This window comes from Tachysurus vachellii, chromosome 1 (assembly GCF_030014155.1).
Source record: "Tachysurus vachellii isolate PV-2020 chromosome 1, HZAU_Pvac_v1, whole genome shotgun sequence".
Classification (NCBI taxonomy): Eukaryota; Metazoa; Chordata; class Actinopteri; order Siluriformes; family Bagridae; genus Tachysurus; species Tachysurus vachellii.
Window position 1 is genome coordinate 16,502,583 of NC_083460.1, and position 12,476 is coordinate 16,515,058.

A 12,476-nucleotide genomic window follows, 5' to 3' on the forward strand; every position below is an offset into this window, starting at 1 on the left:
AGAAACATACACAAGCAAAAATAAAGGTTGTTCCCATAAAGCTCATTCCAGAAAGATCATACTGGTTAACCAGCTACACCAGCCCCGTTTTGCTTGATAACACCATGACTATGCTGGTCACCCAGCTATACCAGCACTATACCAGCACTGACCAGCACTATACCAGCACTATACCAGCACTATACCAGCACTGACCAGCACTATACCAGCACTGACCAGCACTATACCAGCACTATACCAGCACTATACCAGCACTGACCAGCACTATACCAGCACTATACCAGCACTGACCAGCATTATACCAGCACTATACCAGCATGAACCAGTAAAAACCAGCCTGGACCAGCATGGAATTCATGCTGGTTTTTGCTGGATTTTTCAGCAGGGCCCTCAAATGTAATACGTAAAAAATTTTATACATTTTGGTAATTTTATTTTTTCCCCCAGGTCTGTGGTGTGTTAATGTAACGGATGTGTAGACTCCACACAAAGCTCATACAGTGGTGGACTCCAATAGATGTTGGAGAAGAAACACTCCAACACTGCTTATCACCCTGTACGTTATCCCTTCAGTGAAACATGGTGGTGCTAGCATCATGTTGAGTGAATCCTTTGGCCTCCTGGTGTACCCCAGGTGTGAATGACTGGTCCTATATATATTGACCTCAGTATTGACCTCAGTTATTCTCAAATCTGAAGGAGTGTTACATCACATCACTCTGCTATACCAGGTGCTCTATCTCTATCTCCATCTCGCTAGCATTTAGGACTTGTGCACTTTTACTTGAATAGTAAGGATGATAACTTACCTGTCTGGGAGGCACAAAAAAGAAAGAGAAAACTAGAAGAAGGTGAAGCAGAACTGTGAGAACTTTTGGAGACCTTATTATTAAATAATACAAAACTATCATTTTTTAAAACATACAAGTCAACCGTGTTCGATAAAAGATGATACAGTCTCCAAAGCAGACAATAAGAGATGAGATGAGGAAACAGGGGCTATCCTTAGCTTTAGAGGACCAGAAACCTGTCGCTACAGAGTGGATATCTCAAAACGATGTATGCGTTATCGTTTTATTTACAATTTTAATGTTCAGGTGAGTGTATTAGTTTCAGGTTAAACACATACTACTGAGCAGAAAAAAAGCAACTTAAGCATCATTTCAGTGGCTAAGTGGCTGAATACACACATTCACATGAGGTACTCGGTGAAAAGAAGCACACACATTTCCTCTCACTAATATACAACAATGGCATAAATAACGGCAAAATCAACACATACACACATGAAGCATGCACAAGGATCTATGCCTTAAAGCTAAATTTTTGAGCACTGGATCCTGGTTTATGCCGTGTAAGGTTTAGAGTAAACATGCAAGACATATTGTGAAATATTGACGAGAGAAAATACAGACGGCATTCGGGTTCAATCGTAGCTTTTGCAGCACTCTCATTTTACAGCAAAGGTTCAGCTCACCTCAAATGTAGTCAGGACATGTAATTAGCTTTTGTTTTTCTTTTGTTGTTTTGTAAGTTTAGCTTTTACTCAGTAGTTAGCATTTGATTATTATTAGCAGAGACTTCGTCTTGCTGGATTTTTGCTAGACTTAATTTTTGACCACTGATTAGCTTCTGCTTTGTTTTGTTTCACTCTTTTGAATTTTAGGTAAGCTTTTACTCACTAGTTATTTTTTTTCTTGCTAGGTTAGCTTTTACATACTAGCTTGCTTGGAAATGTAAATGAATTATAGCTCGTCGGAAGTTCTCTGAAGAGATAAATAAAGAGGTTACAGTAGATGGAGAACGTGGTGTCCGTTCATCTGTCTGCTTGTTTCCGTAGACTCTGAACTGGACGCGCTGGATTTGTTAAAGACAACCTGAGAGGTGTCAAGAAACAACAACTTTACTTAAGATTAGCTTCACTTACTTTACAGTGAAAGAGGAGACACTGGGATCAAATTTATATAGACATTGAAAAGCGACCAGACTTTTCCATAGACGTGCTGAATACAAAGCTTATGGCTTATTTGGGGTTTTTAGAACATACTATATACACATCATCGATGTTCTCCATAAAAGCAGAGCTTTAGATTCTCAGGTCAGCGTCAGTGTTCTCATTTTCTCCATTTTCTGTTCAAAGTGCCCTTCTCAATGCTCACTGTCCTTCTATTTGTTCCCGACTCATCCACCGAGAATTTCCTCTCATGCTCATAAGTGGCTGTTTTTACAAGCTGGACATTGACATGGAAACCAGGCTGAGAACAGACAGAAGAATCAGGGCAAAGATTGAATACTGTACACACTGCATAAAGGAAGCTTTATATACATAAAGTAACTGTCTTTCATGGTCCTTAACTCAGGTCAGGTGCTTCTGTGTTTAAAAAGAAAGATGCCTTTTTATTTTGACATTCAGTGTACATCTGTTAGACACTGGTACAGTTGGTGATGGGTGGCGTCTCGGCTTTGCTGCGCACTCCCTTGACGTCGTTGGACGGAGATCCCCCGTTGCCCTGGCACTTGAACACTTGCTTGTATGCCTTCCGGAAATTTTCAGAGAGGAAAGCGTAGATGATGGGGTTGACAGAGGAGTTGCTGTAGGCCAGGCAGTGTGCGACGACACGGAACATAAAAGACGCTTGGTTCAAAGGGAACGAGCCGAACTCGACCCACAGATGGACGATGTGATGAGGGAGCCAGGAGAGGCAGAACACCACCACGACTACCAACACCGTCTGTGCCGTCTGTGGAAAAACAGAGACATAGGCGTAGATTTAACATCAATACAACGTTTCCCATCTGACTGGAACCAAAACTATCCACTGAAAGCCTGTTAAAGTGAGGAACTGTTAAAACATTTCCACTGGCAATCCCTGTCAACTAGCTAGATCTTCCATATCATACAGGTCTTAGCAACTGGGGGCGGTGAAGGCTTGCTCAAAGTAGGACTCTGTGGAGATTCTGCCATTTTGTTTAAACAAAAGATCAGAAAAGGTTATGATTGCCTAATGAATATGGATCAAAGGCTATAATTGGCTAATGACCATGTGGCACCACTTGAAAAATACTGCTAAAAAATACTGCTTTTTTTGGTGAAAAGATATTAAACTTGTTATTTTTAATAAATATATTCTAAAAACTTTTTTTTTTTTCAGCATTCCCTTTCTGGTTGCCATGGAAATATACAGAGATACAATACTTCTTTGTGTACATAATGCCCTTTTCTAAGGGAATAAAGTGCGTTTTTCCGAGTAAACCTCAAGGCTTTTGGTTTCACAGAACAGTCTTTGAATCATATTCAAATGGATCACAGTGTCTGAATGAACGTAATTTTAATGAATTTTTATAAGCTACAAATGGAGCTTACAATTTTTGGTTATTACGGTAATTTGTGGTTACTGGCTACAAAATGAGCCTTGTAATTAACTTAAAAATTCCTGCATTAATGAAGTGCATGGGTTATGGATGTGATCAGATTTGCAATCAATCACTTAACAAACAAACAAACAAATAAATAAATAAATAAATAAATAAATAAATAAATTTTAGATGCTTGGAAAAAACCTGGAAAATGAGAATAGTGCAGTCTTGGAAAAGTGTAATCGTCAATTCGGTGACATTTCATTTGTTTACTGTGGTTTACCATCTAAGGGAAGATAAAATGGGAGAATAAACCCCTAAATAATGCTGCAGTATTTTTATAGCAGGACAAGTGAACACTATATTACAGAGAAGAGATCAGAACCCTGGCTGCTTGGTGGTCAGACAACAACCTCTCGCTCTCCCTGAAGGTGAGTAAAGCAAAGGAAAGATTATAGACTACAGCAAGAGACAAGTGGCTGAGCACACCTCAACCCACATCCACTCTATAGGACATTTCCTTGAAACAGTGCATAAAAAGAGCCATAAAGAACATCAAGGGCAACAGTCATATAGGACAATATCTTTCAACAGCTTCTGTCTGGCAGGCGCTTCCAGAAAACTCGAGATAAAGCAAATTGGCTAAAAAACACTTAATTAGAGTCTTAAACAGTCGATGATAGAGTCATTTCAACACACATTTAGTTCATACATGTACAGTATCTCTTGTGCATTTCTCTGGTGCCACATTTGTATAATGTATTTTGTTTAGTAGATGTTATATGTTATATGTACTTGGATTTCTCAATGCTGCTTCCATAAGAATTTCAATGTGCAGTTTTCTATGTATTCAATTGTCCAAATGACAAATAAGACATTTACTTTGACATTATATATCGATATACTAAACAATCGATGACGCTGAACAGCCTCTTTCATAATTATGTTGGCTTTGTAGAAGCCAACATTCTGTTTTCCTATTTAAGCTTTTATTTTAAAAGCATTTTTTATTTAAGCATTTTTCCTATTTATAAAATGTAAGGCGGCCTAGGGCTTTCGAGCCACATGCACCAAATTCGGATATGTTGTAGACGCTGGTCTGAAGTTTGTTGCTTTTACTTTTCTAAGCGATCTGAGTACCGGTACTTCAGGTACCGGGTCTCAAAGTGGCTTTTTTTTCCCATAGACTCCCATTATAAACTTTGGAGGTTTATAACTCGGCAAGCTTTCAAACTATCTACACCAAACTCGGCCAGCTCCTTTAGGGTGATACTCTGAACAAAATTTTAAATTAGTGTATCGACTGGCCTTTCGGTTGTCCCGCAGCCCCGCCCCCAATATATGCAAAATCAAAAAACTTTTTACAACATGGACATGTGACATATCAAAACACTCACAACAATAAGGGGAACTTCCTCACGTGTATTCTGATGACGTCACATGATGTCACGTGAGGTCACGTGAAAATAAAAAATTTTGCACAACATGGGCATGTGACATATCAAGACACTCAGCCCAATGAGGGGAACATCCTCAGGAGAATTCGGATGACGTCACATGCTCGTCTCCACTTGCCTCCAAATGTTTTGGCACCCTATTTTTTTGTCCACTTGCCTCCAAAAGTAACACTGACCCTTATGTCCACTCACCTCCAAAAAGCACTAGCCTTTGCGAATACTTGCATCGTCAAAGCCAACATCAAAGTTTGTCGCGGCAAACTTTACAAATCTAGTTTCTATTTATTTTTGTATCTAGTTGATAGATAGTTGTTTAATAAAATATAATTTCATGAGCCATTTTAACATTACACTTGACTTTGACTAAACCTGTTCCGAATCATCAGTTTCCACTATCATAGTTATCATAGAATCATAGTTTCCACTATCCTGGGCATCCTCAACTTTCGCACCAATTACCTTCATGTCCTCATTTAACACATCCATATATCTCCTCTTTGTCCTTCTTCTTGACCTCTTACCTGGCAGCTCCATCTCCAACATCCTTCTACCAACATAACCATCTCCCTCCTCTGTACATGTCCAAACCATCTCAATATAGTCTCTTTGTCCTTGTCCCCAAAACAGCCAACCTGAGCCGTCCTCTGATGTGCTCGTTTCTAATCCTGTCCATCCTCATCACTCCTAAAGAGAACCTCAACAATCTCATGTCTGCAACCTCTATCTCTGCCTCATGTCTTTTCCTCACTGCTACATTCTATAACCCATACAGCAAAGCAGAGCTCACTACTGTCTTGCACGGCTTCCCTTTGATTCTTGCTGGCACTCTTCTGTCACACACACACAACACTCCTGACACTTTTGTCCACTTACTTCAACCCACCTGCACTCACCTCTTCACTGCTTTTCCACACACCCGTCACACTGGATGGTTGACCCCAAATACTTAAACAATAAGTCAAGAAATAATTCTCATTAATAGATATTAATCTATTAATGCAGGGGTGACTCAAGCGGTTAAGGCTCTGGGTTGTTGATTCAAGGATTAGGGTTCAAAAAATGTAGACGTTATTAAGTCATAATATCAAATTCTATTCCTCCATACATCCATCCATCCTTTTTCTGGAGCGCTTATCCTTCACAGAGGAACCTGGAGTCTATTTCAGGCAGGACACACACAAACACACACACACAAACACACACACACACACCCATTTCACACGCTGCTGACTGTTTAAAGATGCCTACAGTGCATGAGTTTGGACTTTGAACCCCTAAAACACAGATTAATATCTCAATATATTAAGTTATTATGTTGATCCGTGATGCAAAAACCTCTAGCAGGCTCAGTGATTTGTCTTCCACTGAACATCAGCAGTAACCTGGTTGACATGGGCTGGTTGAGTTAGACAGCTAACTAGACTAGAGATTAATTACGGATTACGGATTCACTAGGAGCAAAGAGCATTAAGTACGTGTTATAATAATAATATTACATTAATAATTAAAAAAGCTTCTATACTTCCTGTACATCAAAACAAATAGACAAATCAGTGAGATGTGTGTGTGTCATTAATTTAACTTTAATTAGCTTGAATTGTGATGTGATGAAGAAGACAGCTGTTTGTGGTGTCTTTGTTTTTAATTAACAACACACACCGAGTTGAATTGTTCTGTCTCTCTGTTTCTCTCTCTCTCTGTGTGTGTGTGTGTGTGTGTGTGTGTAAGCGTGTACACAGATAGGAGCTGATGTTTCGTAAGCGCAGCGATAGCGCCGTTTCCTCAGCTGCATTTTAACGCCGCTGTTCTCAGAGAATGGAGTGAGTAATGTCCATCTGAACACTGCTTTTAACCTTCATCAGTCACGCTGATAAGAGAGAGGCTCCACTTTCCTAGGCTCACGGTGGCTGCACACGACTCGCTATAGCAAAACGAATCCAGCACACGCCTTAAAAAATAAACAAAAACCCAAACAGATGCTTCATCATATCATGTCATTATCTTATTTAAGCACTCAGAGCAGCACTTTATCATGTTAATGTGAGCAGTTTATAGTTTTTTCGTAACGCCTGGCAGACGGCGTTCGGTCTGTCGAGTCTGATTCTTAAATCAACATAGAAAATGGTGACGCATTGAAAGAAATTTCAGAACTTTCAGCATAGACACACTCACATATCCACATTGGTTGTAATGCAACAGATTGCTATTAACACATCTAGATCCTTCTGATAAAATAAAATAAAATAGATAAATCACTGGAAAAAAAACACAACAAAGTTGACTGGAGATTTATATAAAACCCCAGGTTCTTTACTTCTTTTACAGAGAACTAATCCCCAAAAGTTTCTTTAGTGTCTTTTACATCGCAGTTGTAGTGTGAAATAATTTTTGCAGTCAGTATTTCACATTTTTTTATATTTGTGCGTGATTATTTTTACTATTACAAAAAAATAAGAGATAACTCAACATTCAGAATGAATGAAGCCATAAATAAATACAAATATAATATAAACATATATAAATAACCCAAGACTAGAAAACAAGAGCAAGATTTTAGAAATAATGACTCAAACTAACTAAAAGTCAAATTAACTTAAAAAATATTAATATAAAAATAATATGAAGTATAAAGTCACAATAACAATATATCCAAAATAGAGTTTTAAATTTGAATGTGTTATGTGAAAATACCAACGTCTTGAAATAATATAAATATTAGTGAAAGATTATGTTGAAATAAGGGTACTAACACTATCCTAAAGTAACAAGGTATTCATTCAAATAATAACATCATAGTTTCTATATAGAACCTTTTTACAATCTATGAATAACCCTGTGTTCCATAAAAAGGGTTCTGTTTAAAAATTTTTAGGGGTTCTACATATGATGCAACTGATAAAACTCCTTAAAGTTCTTTACAGAACCTTTTCACAGGCCACTAGAGTGTACTTTTGATCCAACGCTCAAAAAGGGTTCTATATAGAACCTTTTATAGATTCCAAATATGACGCATCCCATAGAATTCTTTAAGGGTGAGTGTAGAAATGGTTCTAAATTTGAGGTGGCTGATAGAACTTTTTAAGGTTCTTCATACAGTAGAACCTTTTAACAGGATACAAAGATCCATCCAACCTATTAAAAGGGTTCTATATAGAAGCAGTTCTAAATACAAAGCACCCCATATATGGAACCCATGGAACCTTTTCTTCTGAGATGCTGAAACCTACAGTTTTTGACCCCACTGCACTTCCTCGCATCGTGTTTTATTTTGCGCAATACAGCGGGATCGTTCAGTCTTGTTCAGTTTCCGAGCTTCAGACTTACACATATTTCTTTAGATTTCCTGGTCATAAAAGGTCGTTATACACTAACCCTGTCCCCTATTCATTATACACTAACCCTAACCCTAGTCATTATACACTAACCCTGGTCACTAACCTGGTCCTTATACACTAACCTGGTCCTTATACTCTAACCCTAACCCCAGTCATTATACACTAACCCTAACCCTGGTCATTATACACTAACCCTAACCCTGGTCATTGTACACTAACCCTAACACCTAGTCATTATACACTAACCTGGTCCTTATACTCTAACCCTAACCCCAGTCATTATTCACTAACCCTAACCCTGGTCATTATACACTAACCCTAACCCCTAACCCTGGTCATTGTACACTAACCCTAACCCTGGTCATTATACACTAACCCTATCCCGGTCATTATACACTAACCCTAATCCCTAACCCTGGTCATTGTATATTAACCCTAACCCCTAACCCTAAACCTAACCCCTAACCTTAACTCTGGTTATTATTCACTAATTTATGGAGTGAAGAAATAGAGAGGTTGTAGTTGTAGCAGTTTAATTTATGGTTACGTTACAATCCAGCATCAATTGAGCATAATATACTAAATAAAGGCTACCTGTAGCTATGAGGATAGTGTGTATGAGAATTTCACTTCAACTCACATCCTGAATATACATCTTTTAATTGATTTAATTTCACGTAATTATTTGATTACATGCAAAACACCCAAACCCCAATTAACCCATTGCAGCAGTTTAATAAGTAGAATAATTCCCAAGAAAAACGTATCGAACAAGCAACAATGAACAGTTACGCAATGTTAGCTAATGTTAAGTTCATGTTAAGTCAACGACATAATAACGTCATGATGATGTTACACACGGTGCTAAGACATAAAAAGACAGATGTAAAGTTTCCGCTAAAGAATATTTAGTTTAACCTTATTTTATCTTATAAGTAAGTCTTGTTCATTTTTATTTGATTGCAGTCAAGTTTGCAATTAAACTTTTTTCTGACAGATTTTCATCTCTGCTTCATGACTTTAGCTACAGGAGATTTTTCAATTATAGATTTCCATGAGCTTTGTTTGGGGACCATGGTTCAGGCCCCAGGTCTTGTTTCACACCAGTCACTTTAATATTAGTTAAGCTAGTAGGTTTAATAAGGTTCTTAATAAATGCCAGCATCACTACACAGGCTTTTTTTTTTACACATCTGCAGTGTATTTTAATCTAAATTATTTCTGCCATTCAATAGCACTTATACTTATACATCTTACTCTCTTACTCTTACACTTACACTCACTTATACATCCACAATAGTCAGAGCAGGTCTCAGGAACCTGTTCAGTGCCAGATGAAAGTAATTGAATTTTGAAAGTGGGAACAGTGGAAAGAGGAAATAGAGTTATTCTATAAACCCATCCTTTGGGGTTAAAAACCCAAAGATGCAGCTTTACTGATGCCATTTACAGTTCCGTTTGTGATGTTAAAGAATATTTTGAAAACTCTGAAGATGTATTTAAAAGCCTTACCTTCCTTTTAGAGGCCTCTGATTTTTTGGACATGTTCTTCAGTTTCTTGTGTAAATGGTTTAAAACCTGTAACATACAGAACATACAAAAACCATGTAGAGCTTTTACATCTCTCTTTTAATAAACTACAAAGTAAATGAAGAGAATATGTAAGAGAAAGTGTTCTTTCTTTCAAGCTTATTTTCTTTTTTCCTTCTTTATGTCTTTACTCCAATAATAATCCAGTAATAATCACTGCCTTTGAAGCAGTTTTTCATGAAGCATCTTTCTGTCTATCCACCCATCCATCCATCCATCCGCCCTATACACACTTCACACTTAGTGAGCTAAGTGTAGAGTACTGACTATTGTACTGATTATATTGTACTGACTGTGGTGTACTGACTGCATTGTACTGACTTTAGTGTACTTAACATATTGTACTGGCTATAGAGTACTGACTATTGAACTGACGGTAGAGTACCTACAGTGGTGTACTGACTGTGGTGTTCTGGCTGTAGCTACTGACTTTAGTCTACTACCTATAGAATACTAACTATTGTACTGATTTTATTGTACTGACTGTGGTGGTCTGACTGTATTGTATTCTACTGACGGTATCGTACTGTCTGTAGTGTACTCATTCTGTTATTTTGACTTTAGTGTATTAACTGTAGAGTACTGATTATAATGTACTGACTGTAGTGTGCTGACCATTGTACTGATTTTAGTGCACTGAATGTAGAATATTGATTGTTATACTACTGTAATATATTGACTGTATTCTACTCAATATAGTGTACTAACTGTTTTTTAATGACTGTAGTTTACTGATTATATTATACTGACTGTAGTGTACTGATTATATAATATTGTCAGTAGTGTACTGATTTAGTGTATTGACTGTACAAATACTGATTATATTAACCAATACTGATTATATTATTCTGAGTTGAGTGTATTGTCTGTAATGTGTCAGTCCTCCTGTAATCCAGCAGTAGAGAGGAACCATCAGATGGCTACCTCTGACGATTCATGCTGGTTCAGTCTCAGCCCAGCAGTGACAGTAACCTGCTAGTACGTGTGCAGGTATAGAACAGAACAGAAAGAACAGAACCAGCTACTGCACCTGAAACACCCAATTACAGTATATTTGTTTACTACATTTTTTTTCTCTCTTCTTCCTTTTCTTCACATTCACACTCTTTTCATTTATTTTCATCTTCTTGTTTCTTCCTGCTTTTTGCCTACATTTCATTCTTTTTTCCTTTTGTATTCTTTCTTTCTTTCTTAGATTCTCTCTTTTCACCTGTTTTACACTTCTACCCTGTTGGTATGTTTATTTTTTCTCAGCTACTCTGTTTTTTTCTTATACAAATTATTTCTTTCTTTCTTTCTTTCTTTCTTTCTTTCCTGTACATAAATGTTTTTTACTTTAATCTTTAAAAACTTCTCAATCACATTATTTTTATTGTTGTTGTTGTTGTTGTTCTTCTTCTTATTATTATTCATTCATTCATCTTCTACCGCTTATCCGAACTACCTCGGGTCACGGGGAGACTGTGCCTATCTCAGGCGTCATTGGGCATCAAGGCAGGTATTATTATTATTATTATTATTATTATTATTATTAATGTTGTTGTGTATAATTTATGTGTTTATTGTGTTCACTCACACTGGCGTAGCAGAAGCAGATAAGTAACAGTGGCAGAACGTAGCCAAACACGAACGTGCACACCACGTAGATCTTCCGGTCCCGCGCGCTCGGCCACAGCTCCCAGCAGTACGTGGCGTTCTCCTCGCGCTTGATGATGTTCTGGTAGTGCGCCACGGGGGCCGCCATGGCCAGTGACAGAGCCCAGATCACAGCGATGGCGCGCACGGCGTGTCGAGCCACGCGCACCCCGGAGCACTTGCGCGAGTGCACGATGGCAACGTAGCGATCCACGGACATGGCGGAAAGCGTAAATATGCTCACGAGCATGGAAACGGTGAAGAAGTAGTGCGTAAACTTGCAAAGAAACGCGCCTAACACCCAGGTGGGCAGCACGTACACGGTGGCCTGGAAGGGCACACAGAAGAGCAGGTAGGACAAGTCGGCCACGCTCAGGTTCAGGATGAAGATGTTAGTGGTGCCGCGCGGCGCACCGGGACGTCTGCGCGCAAGCACCGCGATCACCACTGAGTTACCCAGGACACCCAGCGCAAAGATGAGCGCGAACGCTAGCAGGGCGACAACGTTGTCCGCGCCGATGCCGAGCGCCAGCTTCCCCGGAACCGCCGCCTCCTCTGTTCCGTTCTCACACCATCCAGCAGTGTGGTCGCTCGCACCAGATCTGTTCATCCCTTCCTTTAAGTCCATAAGGTCCACTGTGTCCCAAAAACACTGCATGAAACACGCCGGCGTACACACACTCACACACTCTCCGTGCGCACTTCCCAAAATGACTCTCGATGCGCGCTGATGCTGGTTATTTGTTCTTTTCGGCTCCAGAAAGTCTCTCACACCCGCGCGCTCTCACGCACATACATACATACATACATACATACATACATACATACATACATACATACATACATACATACATACACACATTCAAACTCTATTCACTACTGAGCATAAGAAGTCTTCTTTAAACCCATAACTGAAAAACTAAATTAATATTTCTGATCTAAAAATCAGTGTCTAACAGTCTGACGAGGAATGTACCTGTGCGCTCCGGCGAGACCTGTGAGAGCGCGCATGAGAGAGAGAGAGAGAGAGAGAGAGAGAGAGAGAGAGAGAGAGAGAGAGAGAAAATCCTGTTGTTGTGCGCGGTCCCGCGGGTAACGGAGC

The 12,476-nt window shown here is 38.9% G+C and overlaps 1 protein-coding gene across 1 annotated transcript; it reads right to left on the reverse strand.

The window, feature by feature from the left end:
• Window positions 1-1,210: 1,210 nt before the first annotated feature.
• Window positions 1,211-12,032, reverse strand: LOC132840302 (galanin receptor type 1-like). The gene is made up of 3 exons (XM_060861889.1): window positions 11,316-12,032; window positions 9,662-9,727; window positions 1,211-2,741 (listed from the first exon to the last, which is right to left on the reverse strand). The coding sequence occupies exons 1-3, from the start codon at window positions 12,030-12,032 to the stop codon at window positions 2,424-2,426; spliced, it is 1,101 nt and encodes a 366-aa protein (XP_060717872.1). The 3' UTR covers window positions 1,211-2,423.
• Between the last annotated feature and the right edge of the window lie 444 nt (window positions 12,033-12,476).

What these genes read in the sequence shown, in the direction of transcription:
- LOC132840302 (XM_060861889.1), bottom strand. Translation starts at nt 12,032, where the DNA reads ATGCAGTGTTTTTGGGACACAGTGGACCTTATGGACTTAAAGGAAGGG. An exon ending in TCTGCTTCTGCTACGCCAGT is followed by an intron (nt 9,728 to 11,315) that starts GTGAGTGAACAC and finishes TGTATGTTACAG; the next exon opens with GTTTTAAACCATTTACACAA. An exon ending in CAGAGGCCTCTAAAAGGAAG is followed by an intron (nt 2,742 to 9,661) that starts GTAAGGCTTTTA and finishes GTTTTTCCACAG; the next exon opens with ACGGCACAGACGGTGTTGGT.